The following is a 13,100-nucleotide window of genomic DNA, read 5'->3' on the forward strand; positions in this document are numbered from 1 at the left end:
TCACCAAGTATCTGCTGAATGATGGAATAGATGAACCCTGGACTGGGGTGGTGAGCAAACCCTAGGGGTTTCACCTCTGCCTTTACTGGCTGTGGGACCTCAGGCAAGTTGCTGCTCCTCTCTGGGCCTCTCCCAAGGCTTGATGTAAGTATAAATATCCAGCTTCATTTAAAGGGTTGCCCTCACCCTTCCTGAATATATTAGGACCAATTCAAGGGAAGGTAATAGAAGTTGGCATCTTTATACCTTAAATCAACTGCTGGTTGATCATTCCTTCTGATGATAGCATTGCAGTGGCCTCCCCAGGAGTCACTGATGTGCGATGAACCCAATTGTATTTCTTATTCAATAAACTCCTTTATTGTAACTTTACAGAATTTTCCATTACAATACTGAAAACAGCACTAGTGATTCGTAACACTTAGGCCCAAATCAAAGGGGAGCCCCTCCTCAAATTATAAGGTAAATGACACATAATTGAACATATAGTAAACGTTGGGCAAAAGGAATTCAAAATATAGAAAATGGGGTCAAGGTTTTGTGTGTGTGTGTGCAAACACTTTAAGGTTTAGTTTATTGGAGGACACCATTTCTGAAAGCACATGATTTTGAAAACTATATTTAAAATCTGTGAGAAAACACAACTGTAGAGAAAAGGCAAAATCAAGCAAAAACCAAAAAACCTCCAAAACGAAAGGAAGTGAATCAAATCCACGAGGCTGCAAGGCAAACCTCCGGTGCTTTGGCCCTGGAATGGCAAGTGAGCAGGTTTCATAGACATTCTCCGTGGAAAGGAACGTCTGGGCCTGGTGTGACATCGCTGTGTCTCCGAGTCCTGTCTCCTCACAGAGGAAAAGAAGTTGCTCGTCCAACACATCTGCCGGGTCCGCCAGGCAGGGGCCCACATCTCCAATCCGTTTGAGAACAGCCCCAGATCCCGTAAAGGTGGTCCTGGAGCACAAGGCGACGGGTGGTGGGAGTCAGGCCCCGCCCCTGCCAGAGCTGTCCGGGTGGCTCACGGGGAGCGGGTGGGCCTCCGTGTTGAACACCCAGTCTTCCAGCGAGAGCATGTCATCTTCAGAGAACAGAAGATAGAGATACCTATGCCCCGGCAGGGAGGGGAGCAAGACACAGCCTGTCAGCGCTCTGGGGAAGGGGCCACCCACTGGGAAGGAATCGCAGGGGCCTCTGTGACTGGTCTGTGCCCAAGGGCGCAGGCAGGTCGGAGACCCCAAATCTGCCCGGAGGGCTCGTCCCCAGGAAGGAGCTGTGGACGCCGAGGGGAGCACTGAGCTTTAGGTCAGACAGAACCGGTTCATCCTGGCTCTGCCCCAGCCCCCGCTCTGTACCTCCCCCTCAACCAGCTTCCCTCAGGTGCTTTCCCCACCTGGCCCTCTTAGGACCCTGTGTGGCCTAGATTCTCTCTTTTTTTTTTGCAGGGAGGCCTGAGGGCTACCCCAGGACTCGGCCTGCTTCCTTATGTACCAGGAGACTCGATATTCAAGTAGATGTCCGGGGGCTAAAACGCACAGGGAGTCGTGACTCCAGAACTGCAGGTTTCCAAGCCATGGGGGTTTTTAATGGAAGGAACAGACCATCCAATCCATCCTAAAGAGCTAAAGCACAAGGGGACTGCTTTAGGGAACAGCGAGGAAACGAGGAGGCCAACTTTCACCCCAAGAAAGGAGGGGAACAGCACAGCAGCTCAACTGCAGCAGTGACCGGGCTTGACACCATCATGGTTATTACTCTGCCCATTTTACAGAAGGGCACAGTTTCAGAGGACTTAAGTAACTTGAGGAGACAGGTTAAAGAAGTTAACTTCTCACATGGCTAATGCTTAGGGGGGTGGAGTCCAGCCCAGCCTCACTCTGCGGGGAGAAACTGGCCTGGCCCAAGGCCCGCCCCTGGATCCCAAGCCTCCATCCCTCTTGGGCCCCCCTCCTGGGACAGCAGAACTTGACTGATGGTGAAGGAAGGGACTGCTGCCCCCTGCCCCTCCCCTCTGCCCCCTCCCCCTTCCCTAAGAAAAGCCCGAGTTGCCCTCTGGGAAGAACACCAGCCGACCCCCGACTCACTTTAGTGTCTCCGCTAGAAAGAAAGTCTGCTGCTTGTTGTCGTGGTCGGGAACCTTACTGTATACGTCTTGGATCCCAGAGAACCCGGCTTCCGTCCGACAGTATTTCTCCAGGGCCTGAAGGAAAGGAAGGCAGCCATGGTGTGGGGAGAGGAGAGGCCCCCCCCCGCAAGATTCACGCCTGCCCAGCTCTCGAACAGGCAGGCCCTCCCACCCCTTGGCTGGGGACCCCAGCGTTGGTGGGGGCAGCAGGCCGAATTCCTGCTGTCACCACGCTCCCTGGGCCCACGCAGAGAACTTAGTCCCTGCCCGGCCTGAGCGCTTCACCTGGTGTGAACTTAGAGGAAGCTTCTCTGCCTCTCGGGGAACTAGACTGACCTGACAGACTCACCCACAGTGGTGGACAGAGGTCAGGGAAGGGGCTGGTGATGTTTGCGGGCTGGGATTTGGGGACTGGACTTGGCACGCCCCAGGGATTCCCTGTAGAGATGTAGGCCCTGGGCCAGAGGCTGTGCCTGCCTTTTGTACAGAAATGCAAGTTGTACCCACTGAGGGTCTGTGGGTGGGGCCGAGGAGCACAAAACACTTGGCTTTCAAAGGTCAAGAACCAGGGTCTTCAGGAAAGCAGAGGGATTCTGGCCAATGAAGCATGTCAGGGAGCCTGAGCAGGGCCCACGCCCCAGCTGAGCACGTGCTCTGGGAGTGTGGCTCTCCCCACCAAGTCTGTGCCTCCGAGAGCAGTGGGCCTGGGGGAGAACAGCAGAGAAAGCTTGGCATCCATCCAAGAACCTTCTGGAATCCCCACCCCTGCCTTTGATACCTGCCCCAAAGAAGGAAGGGGATTGGGGGAGCAGAGCCCAGAGAGGGGGCTGCCCAGGGCTGGGCTAGCTTCGGGGAGAGGAGGGAGGTGAGCTGGCAGCCCGTTCCTGTTTGAGAGGAGAAATCCGAAGTCACCTGTCCAGGCTTCAGCGTCGGAGAGCTGTGACCACGCGTGTGCTGGGCCACCTCTGACTGCTGCCCTGCGTCCGCCCCGCTCAGTTTGCTGACATTATTGGGCACTCAGAACACTCTTCACGAGTTCCTGGCCTGCTCCTGGCCGGCTGGGGACTCTTGGCTCTGCAACCAAACCTTGACCCTTTGCACTCTCAACTTTAGCTAGATGCCAGCCTGGCTTGCCCTTCCTCTTGGGTTTGGACCCTGACTGTGAATTCTCAAGGGCACCTGCCACCAGTTCACCACACTCCCCCTGTGCCCCGCCACTCACCATCACCACTTCCCAGCCCCACTCCCTGTAGATGGGGTCGTGGGTCTGCCGCCACAGGTACATGTAACTCTCCACCACCTCGGGCCGCAGGATGTAGTAGCTCTCGCTCGTCTGCGTGGCCACGGCCTCTCTGCCTGAGTTAAACCAGAAGGCTTCGGGCCCCAGTTTGGTATCTGCAAGAATGACCAACCAGGGGGCCTGGGTCAGACCTCCCACCTCCTGCTCTTCAGGATCGCAGTGCCCCAGGAGAGACGGAAGTGGCGTGGTAGCCCTGGCCGGGGCCAGCTGGTGATGGGCTGGCATGGGCTGGCCAAAGCAACGCCCTTAGGCCTCGAAACGTCTGCAGTTTAGACCCTGAGAATCCAAATGAACTTCCCAGCAGTCCGGGGAGACAAAAGTTTGGGTGAGACATTAGCCCTGCAGGATGTTAACCAGTGCTCAGCCAAAAAGGGGCTGTAGTTTTAAGCACATTTGGGGAACAGTGGGTTAAACAAAGTGAAAGCCTCCTGTCTACAGGACTTACCAGACCCTTTAATTTGCTAATATTGCAATGATGCTTCTCCACAGACCCCCTTTCTCTGGGAACTGCTTTTGACACGTCCCAGAACCAGCCTTCCAGAGCTGACAGTTTGGGAGATTGCTGAGGTGGAGATGAGGGAAGATTCGCCCAGAAGGCACGTATTCAGGCAGAGGGAGCTGAATAAAGAAGGCCTGACGAGGTCTGGGTTTTGTTGTCATTGTTTGGTTTCGGTCAGTTTGCTGCTGTTCCTGTTTTCTGGATGACCACCATTATAACCACCACTGCAGCCACCATTTAGGAGTTCAAGGGCTGTGCTGGGTGCTTTACATACATTTATTGCAATCCTTAAAAAATGTTGTTTTGGTAAGGCAGATACTTTTACCTGCCTCTCGCGCATGTGGAAACTGAGGATCAGAGAGGCTATGTAATTTGTCCAAGGTAACACAGCAAGTTGTGGCCGAGCTGGGATGTGACCCTGGATCTGTCTGATGCCCTTTCCCCAGGCTGTCCTCTCTCTCTTTCTCCCCTGGGTCTGACTCTTTAGGTCCAAAATTTAGGGTATGTGGGTCAGATCATCCTCCCTTTAATGCCTGCATATCCTGTCAGGTCAGCGGAGGGCCCAGCTCTGGTCCTAATGTGGGCCCCCCACCTCCCATTAGGGCACAGGACCCCACGAGGTCCTGGGCTGCTTTTTCTCAGAGACATATTGGAGCTTTGCAGGACATCCTACTCATTCATGGAGGGCTTCATGGAAGAGGAATTAGGCAGATCCTGGCTCCTCTGATCCTCTCAGATGGCACAGCTGCTCTTGGCCATCAGAACACAGCCGTTTCGCCAAGCTGCTAATGGGGTGAGGGCAAGAGCGATTGCTGCAGCCATCCATGGACGAGCCGGGCTGGTTGTAACAACATGCTTTACTAAGCGGACTGTCTTTTATGGTCTGGGCTGATTGTCCCCGACAAATAGCAAGCTTTTTATTATTCCTGAGATTTCCTATTTGTTTGTGGTGCTGGCAGAGATAGCTCTTTGAAGGGAATTGAAGACCGGTTTTAAGGACCCACTGCAAATTGCTGGCTTCCTGAAAACACCTCCAGGAGCTCTGGATTCCACTGGCGTGCTCACAGACACGTTTTCGGTGGACTGCTAACAAACGCCTCCCATGCTGCTGGCTGAAGGCACGGGCCAAGCACTTACTGTGGGGCCCAGGAGACCTGTGTTATTGTTCCCACTGAACAGATGAGAAAACAGAGGCCACCAGCTGCTGAGCGGCAGAGTGGCATTTGAGCCAGGATCTTTTACTGCAGATCTTAGGTCCTCTCCTCCAACCAAGGCTGGGTTTACAACTCAGAGTGGTGGGCCCCTTCTGGGGTCAGGGGGGCCCGGGGCTTTTTCTGAGGGGTGTTGTTTAGAAAGGCAGCACACAAGATGGGGCTGGGCATCAGGAGACCTGGGTTCTAGCCCCGGCTTAGCTACTCATACACGGTGTGGCTTTGGGAAGCCAGGTCCCCGCTCTGGGCTGACTCAGCTTCCCCGCGTGTAAAATGAGGAGTTGGGTTCACATCCTCTCGTGCGGCTCCTGAGTCTAGTGTTTGACAGGGCTGCGGTGACTGCTGGCGGGGATGGTGCAGAAGCTCTCAAGCTTTCCGGGGGTCTTGGATCAGAGGGTGATTACGGGGCGGTGCCAGGAGGTGGTGAGACCCTCTGAATGGGAGCGTTCCAGGGAGGAAAGGCAGAGATACATTTAGGGGTAAGGGCTCAGGGAGAAGGAATTTGCTAAAGGCTCAGGAAGCCAATGTTTCTGCCTCAGGGGCTGGAGGACCCTCTGCTCTGAGCCCCTCACATGGGAACTTGGCCGGGTCATCTCTGAGCCTCAGTTTCCTCATCTGTGTTGTGAGGGTCAGCGATGATGTATGTCAAGTGCTGAATGACACCCGGCACACACAATGTGCTAACACAGCGCCGTGTTCCCTTTAACTGAGGGCACAATCTCTGTGTGTGTATAGCACACCCCTCATTCAAATTCCGGGTAACCTCCAAGGTGAGGCTTCCCTAAGTCCACGTATCCCCTTCGCTCACTGCCACTCCCCTGGGCTTTCCAGTCCCTCCTGGTGTCTAGCCTCAGTCTTTCCTGCTGCCCCTTCCCCTTGCAGGGTTACCTGAGCGGGCGTACGATTCATGGCACGTCTTGGTGATCTGGGCTGCGAGCTCTCGGTAGTGGGCCCTCTTTTCTTCCTTGGCATCCTCAGCGCCGAGGGCGATCATGCCCCCGGAGAAACAGGCCAGGTGCCCCATCTTGTGGTCCAGAATCCCCCCTCGCCACTCAGCAATGTAGGTCAGCCCCCCGGGAGAGACATTCAGCAAGTGGGTCTCTATTGCCTGGGAGCAAGGTGGGAATTGGGCGGGGAGGGAGGGCATGGGAGGGTACAGAGAAGGGAAGGGAGAGGACGGAAAATGAACATTTTGGAGACGGCAGCAAGTGCAGCTCTGTCGAGCCCTCCATCCCAGACAAAGGAGGCCTGCTGACCTTGGCTGGGGGCGGTCCCTGATGGGGCTGGTGGGAGGTTCTGCCACTCACCCAGCTGAGGCCTGGTGCTTGCTGGGGGGCTTGGACACAAGGCAGCTCCCCAGGGCCAGTCTCTTACACAGACTTTTAAAACTTCTACATTCAAAAAATTTTGGGGGGCTTCCCTGGTGGTGCAGTGGTTGAGAATCCGCCTGCCGATGCAGGTCACACGGGTTCGTGCCCCGGTCCGGGAAGATCCCACATGCCGTGGAGCGGCTGGGCCCGTGAGCCATGGCCGCTGAGCCTGTGCGTCTGGAGCCTGTGCTCCGCAACGGGAGAGGCCACAACAGTGAGAGGCCCGCGTACCGCCAAAAAAAAAAGTTTTGGAAAAAATATCTTTAAAAATTATTATCAATCTCCATTATATCCTCTGTTAGGGAATCTTAACCTGAAGCCCAGTTGGCCTGTGGATGGGCTGGAAGGGGTCCAGAGTGCCCCTAAAATTGTATGTGACACTTTAGGGCATTTTCATGGGAAGAGGGTCCGTAATATTTGATCAGATTCTCAAAAAGGACCACAGACAATAACAGCTGCTCTCTACAGACCCTTACCACAGGCTTCCTCATGTAATGCTCACAAAAAGCCAGGCACATGGGCTGTAGTGCCCTCTCTAGACACAGGGGGTGTTGAGTGGCGTGTCCCAGGTCACCCACCACACCACGGTCAGGACAAGGACCCCCAGATGCCCAAGCCCGCCTCCTTCCATTACCCAATGGCTGCTCCTTTTGGTGGCAAGGGGCTTTCAGAGCCCTCCCCTGGTCCCCCAAGAGGTGATGCTGTTGGGAAAGACTCCCAGGATGTTGGGGGGTATAGGTGTCAGGCCATCGCGCCCCTGACTGCCTGCCATTAGTCCCTTGGGAGCCGTGGAGACTGAGGTGATGGCGGCAGCCACCCACACAGCTGCAAGGCTGGACTCGATGGGTCCTAATCCAGGGCGGAGCCTCTGGGGCCCTGGCCAGGCCTCTGCCTCCACTCTTGCCCTCCCGTCTATCCTCTGGGGTGGGCGGGCGGTGGGGTGCACTCTGTACGTAGTGGACCTGACTGCGTCTTGGGTCTGTTTAATGCTCTCCCATGGTTTCCAAGTGCCCTCAGACGAAAGTCCAGCAGGGCCTCCGAGACTCCCTGATGTACACCCTGAGGTTTAACCTGATGCCACGGACATGGCTCCTGGGTGTAGACTCTGGTTCAAACCCCACCTCCACCAGTTCCGAGCTGTGTGACATTGCGCAGGTTCTGTGTTCTCTCTGTGCCTCAATTTCCTCATGTATAATATGGGGCTGAGAGCATGAACCACTTCACAGGGTTGTGAGGATTCAGCGGGATGCGTCTGCAGAGCTGAGCATATATTTCTTCGCACAGAGAGGCCTCAGTAAGTGCTGGCTATTATGAGTCCTCTCCAGTCTGCCCCTGCCCCCGTCCCCGCTCCAGCCACGCCGCAGGCCTCGGTTCATTCCTGTGCCCCCTCCCCCAGTGAACATTTCGTGAGCGCCTCTCGGTGCCAGCACTGTGCTCTGTGCAGGGAATACAGCCCTGAAGACGGGTCTGGACCTGGACTCAGCGAGCTCACCCATGGGCACAGAGACGTCCCAACAAAAGCAAATACACCCGAGAATCCCAATTTGTGATCAACATTCTGAACGAAACAAATTAAGGGGATGAGGCAGAAAAAAGCTCGGGGAGGAGGTCCTACTTTGCGGAGTGAGGCCAGAGAAGGTCTCTGCGCTGGTGGCCTCCACGAAGACCTTTTCTTCCTGCCTCGGGGCTTTGCGGCAACTACTGCTTCTCCCCCAAAACCCCATCCCAGCTCTGCTACCTCTAGCTCTGCGTCTGAGCCCCTCCAGGATGCCTCTTCCTTGGTGAGAATACCCCAGAGTCTAAACCACTGTGGCCCCATTACGCTACTACCCTGTTATCTTTCTACGAGGTGCCGTTCCCACCTGTGTGCGCCTATGTGTATACATTTCTGTGGAACGTCTGACTTTGTCCCAGGACTCTGAGTGCCAGGTGACGGCAGAAGCCACCACTACCATCCTCCAGCCAGTGCCTGGCATGTGGGAGGTGCTCAAACAACATTCGTTTCTCGATCTGTCTTGTCCTTTGCCCTCTGCTGTAAGGCCCAGGCCGGTGGGCTGCCTGCAGAACCCTCACTGAGCAGCAGATGGGGAAGCTCTGATGAAGAGACTGGCGCGCCAGGGCACCTGCTCCCTGTGGGGAGGAGCACGGAGGCAGCCTGGAGGGCTGCCGCGTCTGGGCCGGGCCCTGGCTCCTGGGCAGAGCTGGGTCCACAGTAGCTGCTCGGCGTCGCTAAGGGTGCTGGTGCGGGAGGGGTGGCAGGGCTAGTCCCGGGCACAGAAACCTGGTTCATTTATCACTGCCAGCACTGGGGAGAGGACACAGACATCCGGGGAGATCCCAGGAAGCTTCAAACTGTAGCTGGAAATCTGTACCTTCAAGACTGTCTCCCACTAGTTATTTCTATTTGGGGTTAACCCCAAGCTAAGTAGGTGTGGTAAAGAGGAAATGGTAGGCCAGTCTCTCTTTGAGGATATAATTTAGACAAGCAAATGCAAAGGTAAAAAACAAAAGCCCCAAGCCTTTCTAAAACCCTTAGCAAAACACAAGATAGCACGGTCAGGCAACCGACTGGTAAAAAGGCTAAAATCATAGCAAGAGACATAGTAGAGAGCTGAGTTTGAATCCCAGCTCTGCAATTTGAGAGTTGGGTGACTTTGGGCAAGTTACTTCCCTTTGCTGAAGACTCCCTTTCCTCAACTGTAAAATCGGAATAATAATTCCTGGGATGGTTATGAAGCTACTCAAAGACGCTGGCTAAGCGCCTGGCACTGACGGTTCCTTCCTCTACCTCCTGGAGGGCACCCCATCTGCGCACTTCTGAGAGGGCCTTCAGGCCAGCCAGGCTCCCCTGCAATTTGGCAGCTGGTGAGTAGAGGCAGGGGCCCCGGATCCGGAGTCAGCGAGACCCGTGTTTGCGTCCTGGCTCTGCCATGTTGCTGGGTGACCTTGGGCCTTTCGGAGCCTCAGTTTCATCACCTGCAAGAAGGGGCTAACTAAGGCCAGGCGCCCAGCGCACCTGCCCGGAGGAGGCCACAGGGACGGAAGCTCCCTGTTCTTCTTGCGGACCCTCCTCCGTGACCCCGGGGTGTGCCCAGCTGATCTGTCTGAAGCCCTCACACCCACCCTAGCTGGACACTGGTCTAACCCACATACTGGAGCCCCCAGGGCAGCTTTCAAGGTTATTGCCGGGGCCCCAGCCCAGAGGTTCTGATGTCACCTTGTTGGGGTGCAGCCTGGGCATTGGGGTTTTACAGCTCCCCAGGTGATTTTTAACATGCCAACAAGGCTGACAACCACCAGAACATTCTTCAAAGCCCCAAACTCGCCAGAGGCCCAGCCTTTACCCAGGGTCAGAGACATTTCAGGCTCTTCACTGGGGAGATAAAATGTGGGAGCAAAGCTGAGTTCTAGCCTGTTCGATCGAGTACTTCTATAAAACTCCCTGTTTGCTTAAATAATTTGTGGCCATTTCTTCCCTTGAAGCCTCAACTATAGTGTTCCCTGAGGGCTGGGAACTGGGCTGCTCGTGGACTTTATGTTTACTCTGCAAGGAAGGCAGAAAGGGCAGAAGGGGCCTCTCCAGGCGGCACACCTGGCCACCGCTGAACCTGACCGCTAATCCTTGACAGGAGCCGCAGACTGCAGTGGAAGCTCAGCTCAGAAGCCTGGAGTGGACGGGGCTGAGCCAGACTGAGCTGGGACAGGAATCCTGGGACCTGCTTCATGACTCAGGTCTTGGTGCCAGGGAGCTGGGCAGGGAAAACTCATCACTGAGCCCACAGTTTAAAGGACCCACGGCTCTGGAGGCCTGTTCCAATGTGCCTCCTTTAAGGACTACCATTCCTGGCCGGATTCATGCGATCAGAGTGTAGCTAGGTATCATTCATCCATCCAGTCTGCTGCCCACACCCATCCATCCACCCATATCTACCCACCCATCCACCCATATCCACCTACCCATCCATCCTCCCACCCACCCATCCATCCATTCAATCATCCATGTGTTCACCCACCCACTCATCTTTCCTTCCCCTCTCCCTCCCTCCCTCCCTTCCTTCCTGCCTTCCCCTCATCCATTTATTTGTTCACAAAATAGTGACTGTATGCCTCCCAGGTACCAAGCACTGTTTTGGGAGTGAAGTATACAGTGAATGAGTAGACAAAATCCTTGCTCTAGACAGCTCAGGAAGATAGACAATAAACAAGTAAACAAATACACACATGTGATCATTTTAGATGCTGATAAAGGTGAAGATGACTGATAATAATAAGCCTCAGGTACGTGGAGAGAGAGAAGCTGGGGAAGGCTAATTCAGTGGCATCTGAGTTGACCAATAAGCAGGACCCAGCCACCTGGATGATACTCCAGGTAGAAGGAAAGCAGGTACAAAAGCCCTGAGGTGGGAACGAGTCTGGTGTATCTGAGGAAGGTTGGGAACGAGAGCTCAGAGTGACTGGCAGTCCCAGATCGGGGACTGCGGGCAAAGGTGAGGAGTCTGGTTTATTCCGAGCGCTAACGGAGTCGCGAGCGGAGGGACGTGCACTTACAGCTACTCTGGCTGCTGCGGAAGAACTGACTTACAGTGGGGAGGGGTGGAGCGAGGAATCCAGTTAGCTTAGACCACGGCGGCAGCAGAATAGATCCAACCTGCTCAACGTACTTGATGAGGAAACTGAGGCCCGGAGCCTGCCCAGTGCCTTTTCTTTAGTTGGGCTCAAAGGTATCTATCGATGGGGCTGCTGGGATTCTAACCGACTCCCCCTCTGTCCTACAGTCTCTGCCTCTTTGGAGGGACCCATCTGAGCTTAGCATCCCTGTTCACTCCATGCCCTGTAGACAGACCAGCAGAGCTGAGGGACAGCGGGGAGAACCTGGCGGCTGGCTCTGGAGACCTGGCTCTAGCTCCAGCTCTGCCAGTTCTGTGCTGTGTGGCTTTGAGCAAGTGCCTTCCCCTCACTGGGCCTTGGTTTCCATCCACATAAAGAGAAGGAAGAGAAGTGGATGCTCCACTGAGGGAGGCCCCTCCCAGCCGGGATGTGCTAAGTATGTCACCTCTGGTTCCACAGGAAGATGGCCGAGGGTCTTGCTTTGGCAGCCTCACTTGGGGGCTCCTAGTCTGGCTGTGTTCTGGGCTCTGACACATCAACAGAAACACAGACACCGTGGTTTCTGAATCAGACTGCCTGCTGCTTCCTGTGAGACCTCGGACAAATGACTTCACCTCCTTGAGCTTGGGTTTTGCATTTGTGAAATGAGGATGCTCACACGGCCCTAATTTCAAGGTGTTTGAGAAGAGTCAAGCAACAGGCTGGGGAGGGGACTGTCTTGTCCTCCCTCTGGGAGGACAGTTCACCGTAGGGGTGTGGTGGGGAGCAAGCCCCCCGGCTCTCAGGAACCCACGTGGGAACTGGTGGCGAGTGACTGACCACCCGTGAAGAATCAGGCGCCCGTCTTACCTCCAAGGCTTCGTAGTACATATCTTTAGCCTCCATATCTGTCTTGGCCGACATCAGCCAGGATTTGATCAAATATTCGTAAAAACTGTCCCCGAGTCCTCCAACCGAGACATGGTCTGTGAGGGGAGAGAGGACAGGAACATTATCTCCACCTGCTGAGGCCGCCGCGACTCGGTGGGGAGCGAGCATTTAATCCGCAGCCTCGGAGCCCCCGACAGAAGGGGGGCTGGGAGGAAGGCATGGCCTGCGACCGGGGGAACCAGGGCCAGCTTGAGCACCATCGAGCACCATCGTCCCTCATGGAAATGCAGGGGCTCCTTCGGCTGCTATAAATCACGTCATCGTGTTGCTTTTGCAGGCGGAGGACGGGGCAGGACCTCTGGTTATTAACCGTAAATGGGTTGCATTTCTTGAAAAAGATAATCTGGTGGCAGGGAGTTCAGAGATTTTTATTACCTGGTGACAAACATGGTAATTAATGCTGGGCAGGTTCATAAAAGGCCACGGAAAGGAGCAATGAGAGGCTTAATTTAGTTGGTCAGAGCACAAAGCTGTTCTGGGAAAGCCAAGTTTAAATTTAGCAAATTGGGATAAGCGGGGTTCAAAGGAGCAGAGGGAAGGAAAACCGGGTTTGAGGACCCCTCCGTCCGCCCTGGTGGAGGAGGAACTCCAGGTGTGGCTGAACGGGCAGGTGTCTCCACCCAGGGCTACCCCAGGAGAGGGATGGCTGACAGAGGAGCACTTAATTACAGAAGCAAGACACGGCGATGCTTCACTCACAATTAACAACAGGGAAACATAAAGGAGTTTAATAGATAAAACAAGGAGAAAACTGCGGCTCCCTGTTAAGCGGCAAGACAGTGAGGAAGGGAAGGGGGTGGAGGAAGGCGGGGTGGGGGGACGGGAAGAGGATTTTCAGCTCCTCTGGAGAAAGGGGGGTTAGAAAAAGAGAGGGGAGGGAAAGTGGGTGGGGGGAGAGAGAAAGAAATAGAGAATACAGCAACAGCTACCCTTTATCGAGGGTCTGCTGTGGGCCGGGAGCTTTACTGTGTCATTTATAACAATCTCCCCAAGAACCCTGTAAGGTGAGCACTACGAGCCCCATTTCCCAGATGGGAAAACTGAGAGTGAGCCCCAATAGCTC

The 13,100-nt window shown here is 54.9% G+C and overlaps 1 protein-coding gene across 3 annotated transcripts in view; it reads right to left on the reverse strand.

The window, feature by feature from the left end:
- Positions 1 to 332: 332 nt before the first annotated feature.
- The window catches only part of MAN1C1 (mannosidase alpha class 1C member 1), a 132,696-nt gene continuing 119,928 nt past the window's right edge, over positions 333 to 13,100 (reverse strand). For 2 of the 3 annotated variants that reach the window (XM_022551947.2, XM_022551949.2), the window contains 5 exons: positions 11,957 to 12,072; positions 6,018 to 6,237; positions 3,342 to 3,514; positions 2,079 to 2,194; positions 333 to 951 (listed from right to left, as the gene is read on the reverse strand). In XM_022551947.2, the coding sequence (XP_022407655.2) occupies positions 531 to 951; positions 2,079 to 2,194; positions 3,342 to 3,514; positions 6,018 to 6,237; positions 11,957 to 12,072 (1,046 nt within the window). In that variant the 3' untranslated portion in view covers positions 333 to 530. Of the gene's footprint in view, positions 1,102 to 2,078; positions 2,195 to 3,341; positions 3,515 to 6,017; positions 6,238 to 11,956; positions 12,073 to 13,100 lie in introns of all 3 variants that reach the window. The other variant, XM_022551948.2, reaches the window with a different exon arrangement.

This window comes from Delphinapterus leucas, chromosome 1 (assembly GCF_059928025.1).
Source record: "Delphinapterus leucas isolate spDelLeu-1000000601 "Yukka" chromosome 1, BTC_Dleu_Yukka2, whole genome shotgun sequence".
Lineage (NCBI taxonomy): Eukaryota > Metazoa > Chordata > Mammalia > Artiodactyla > Monodontidae > Delphinapterus > Delphinapterus leucas.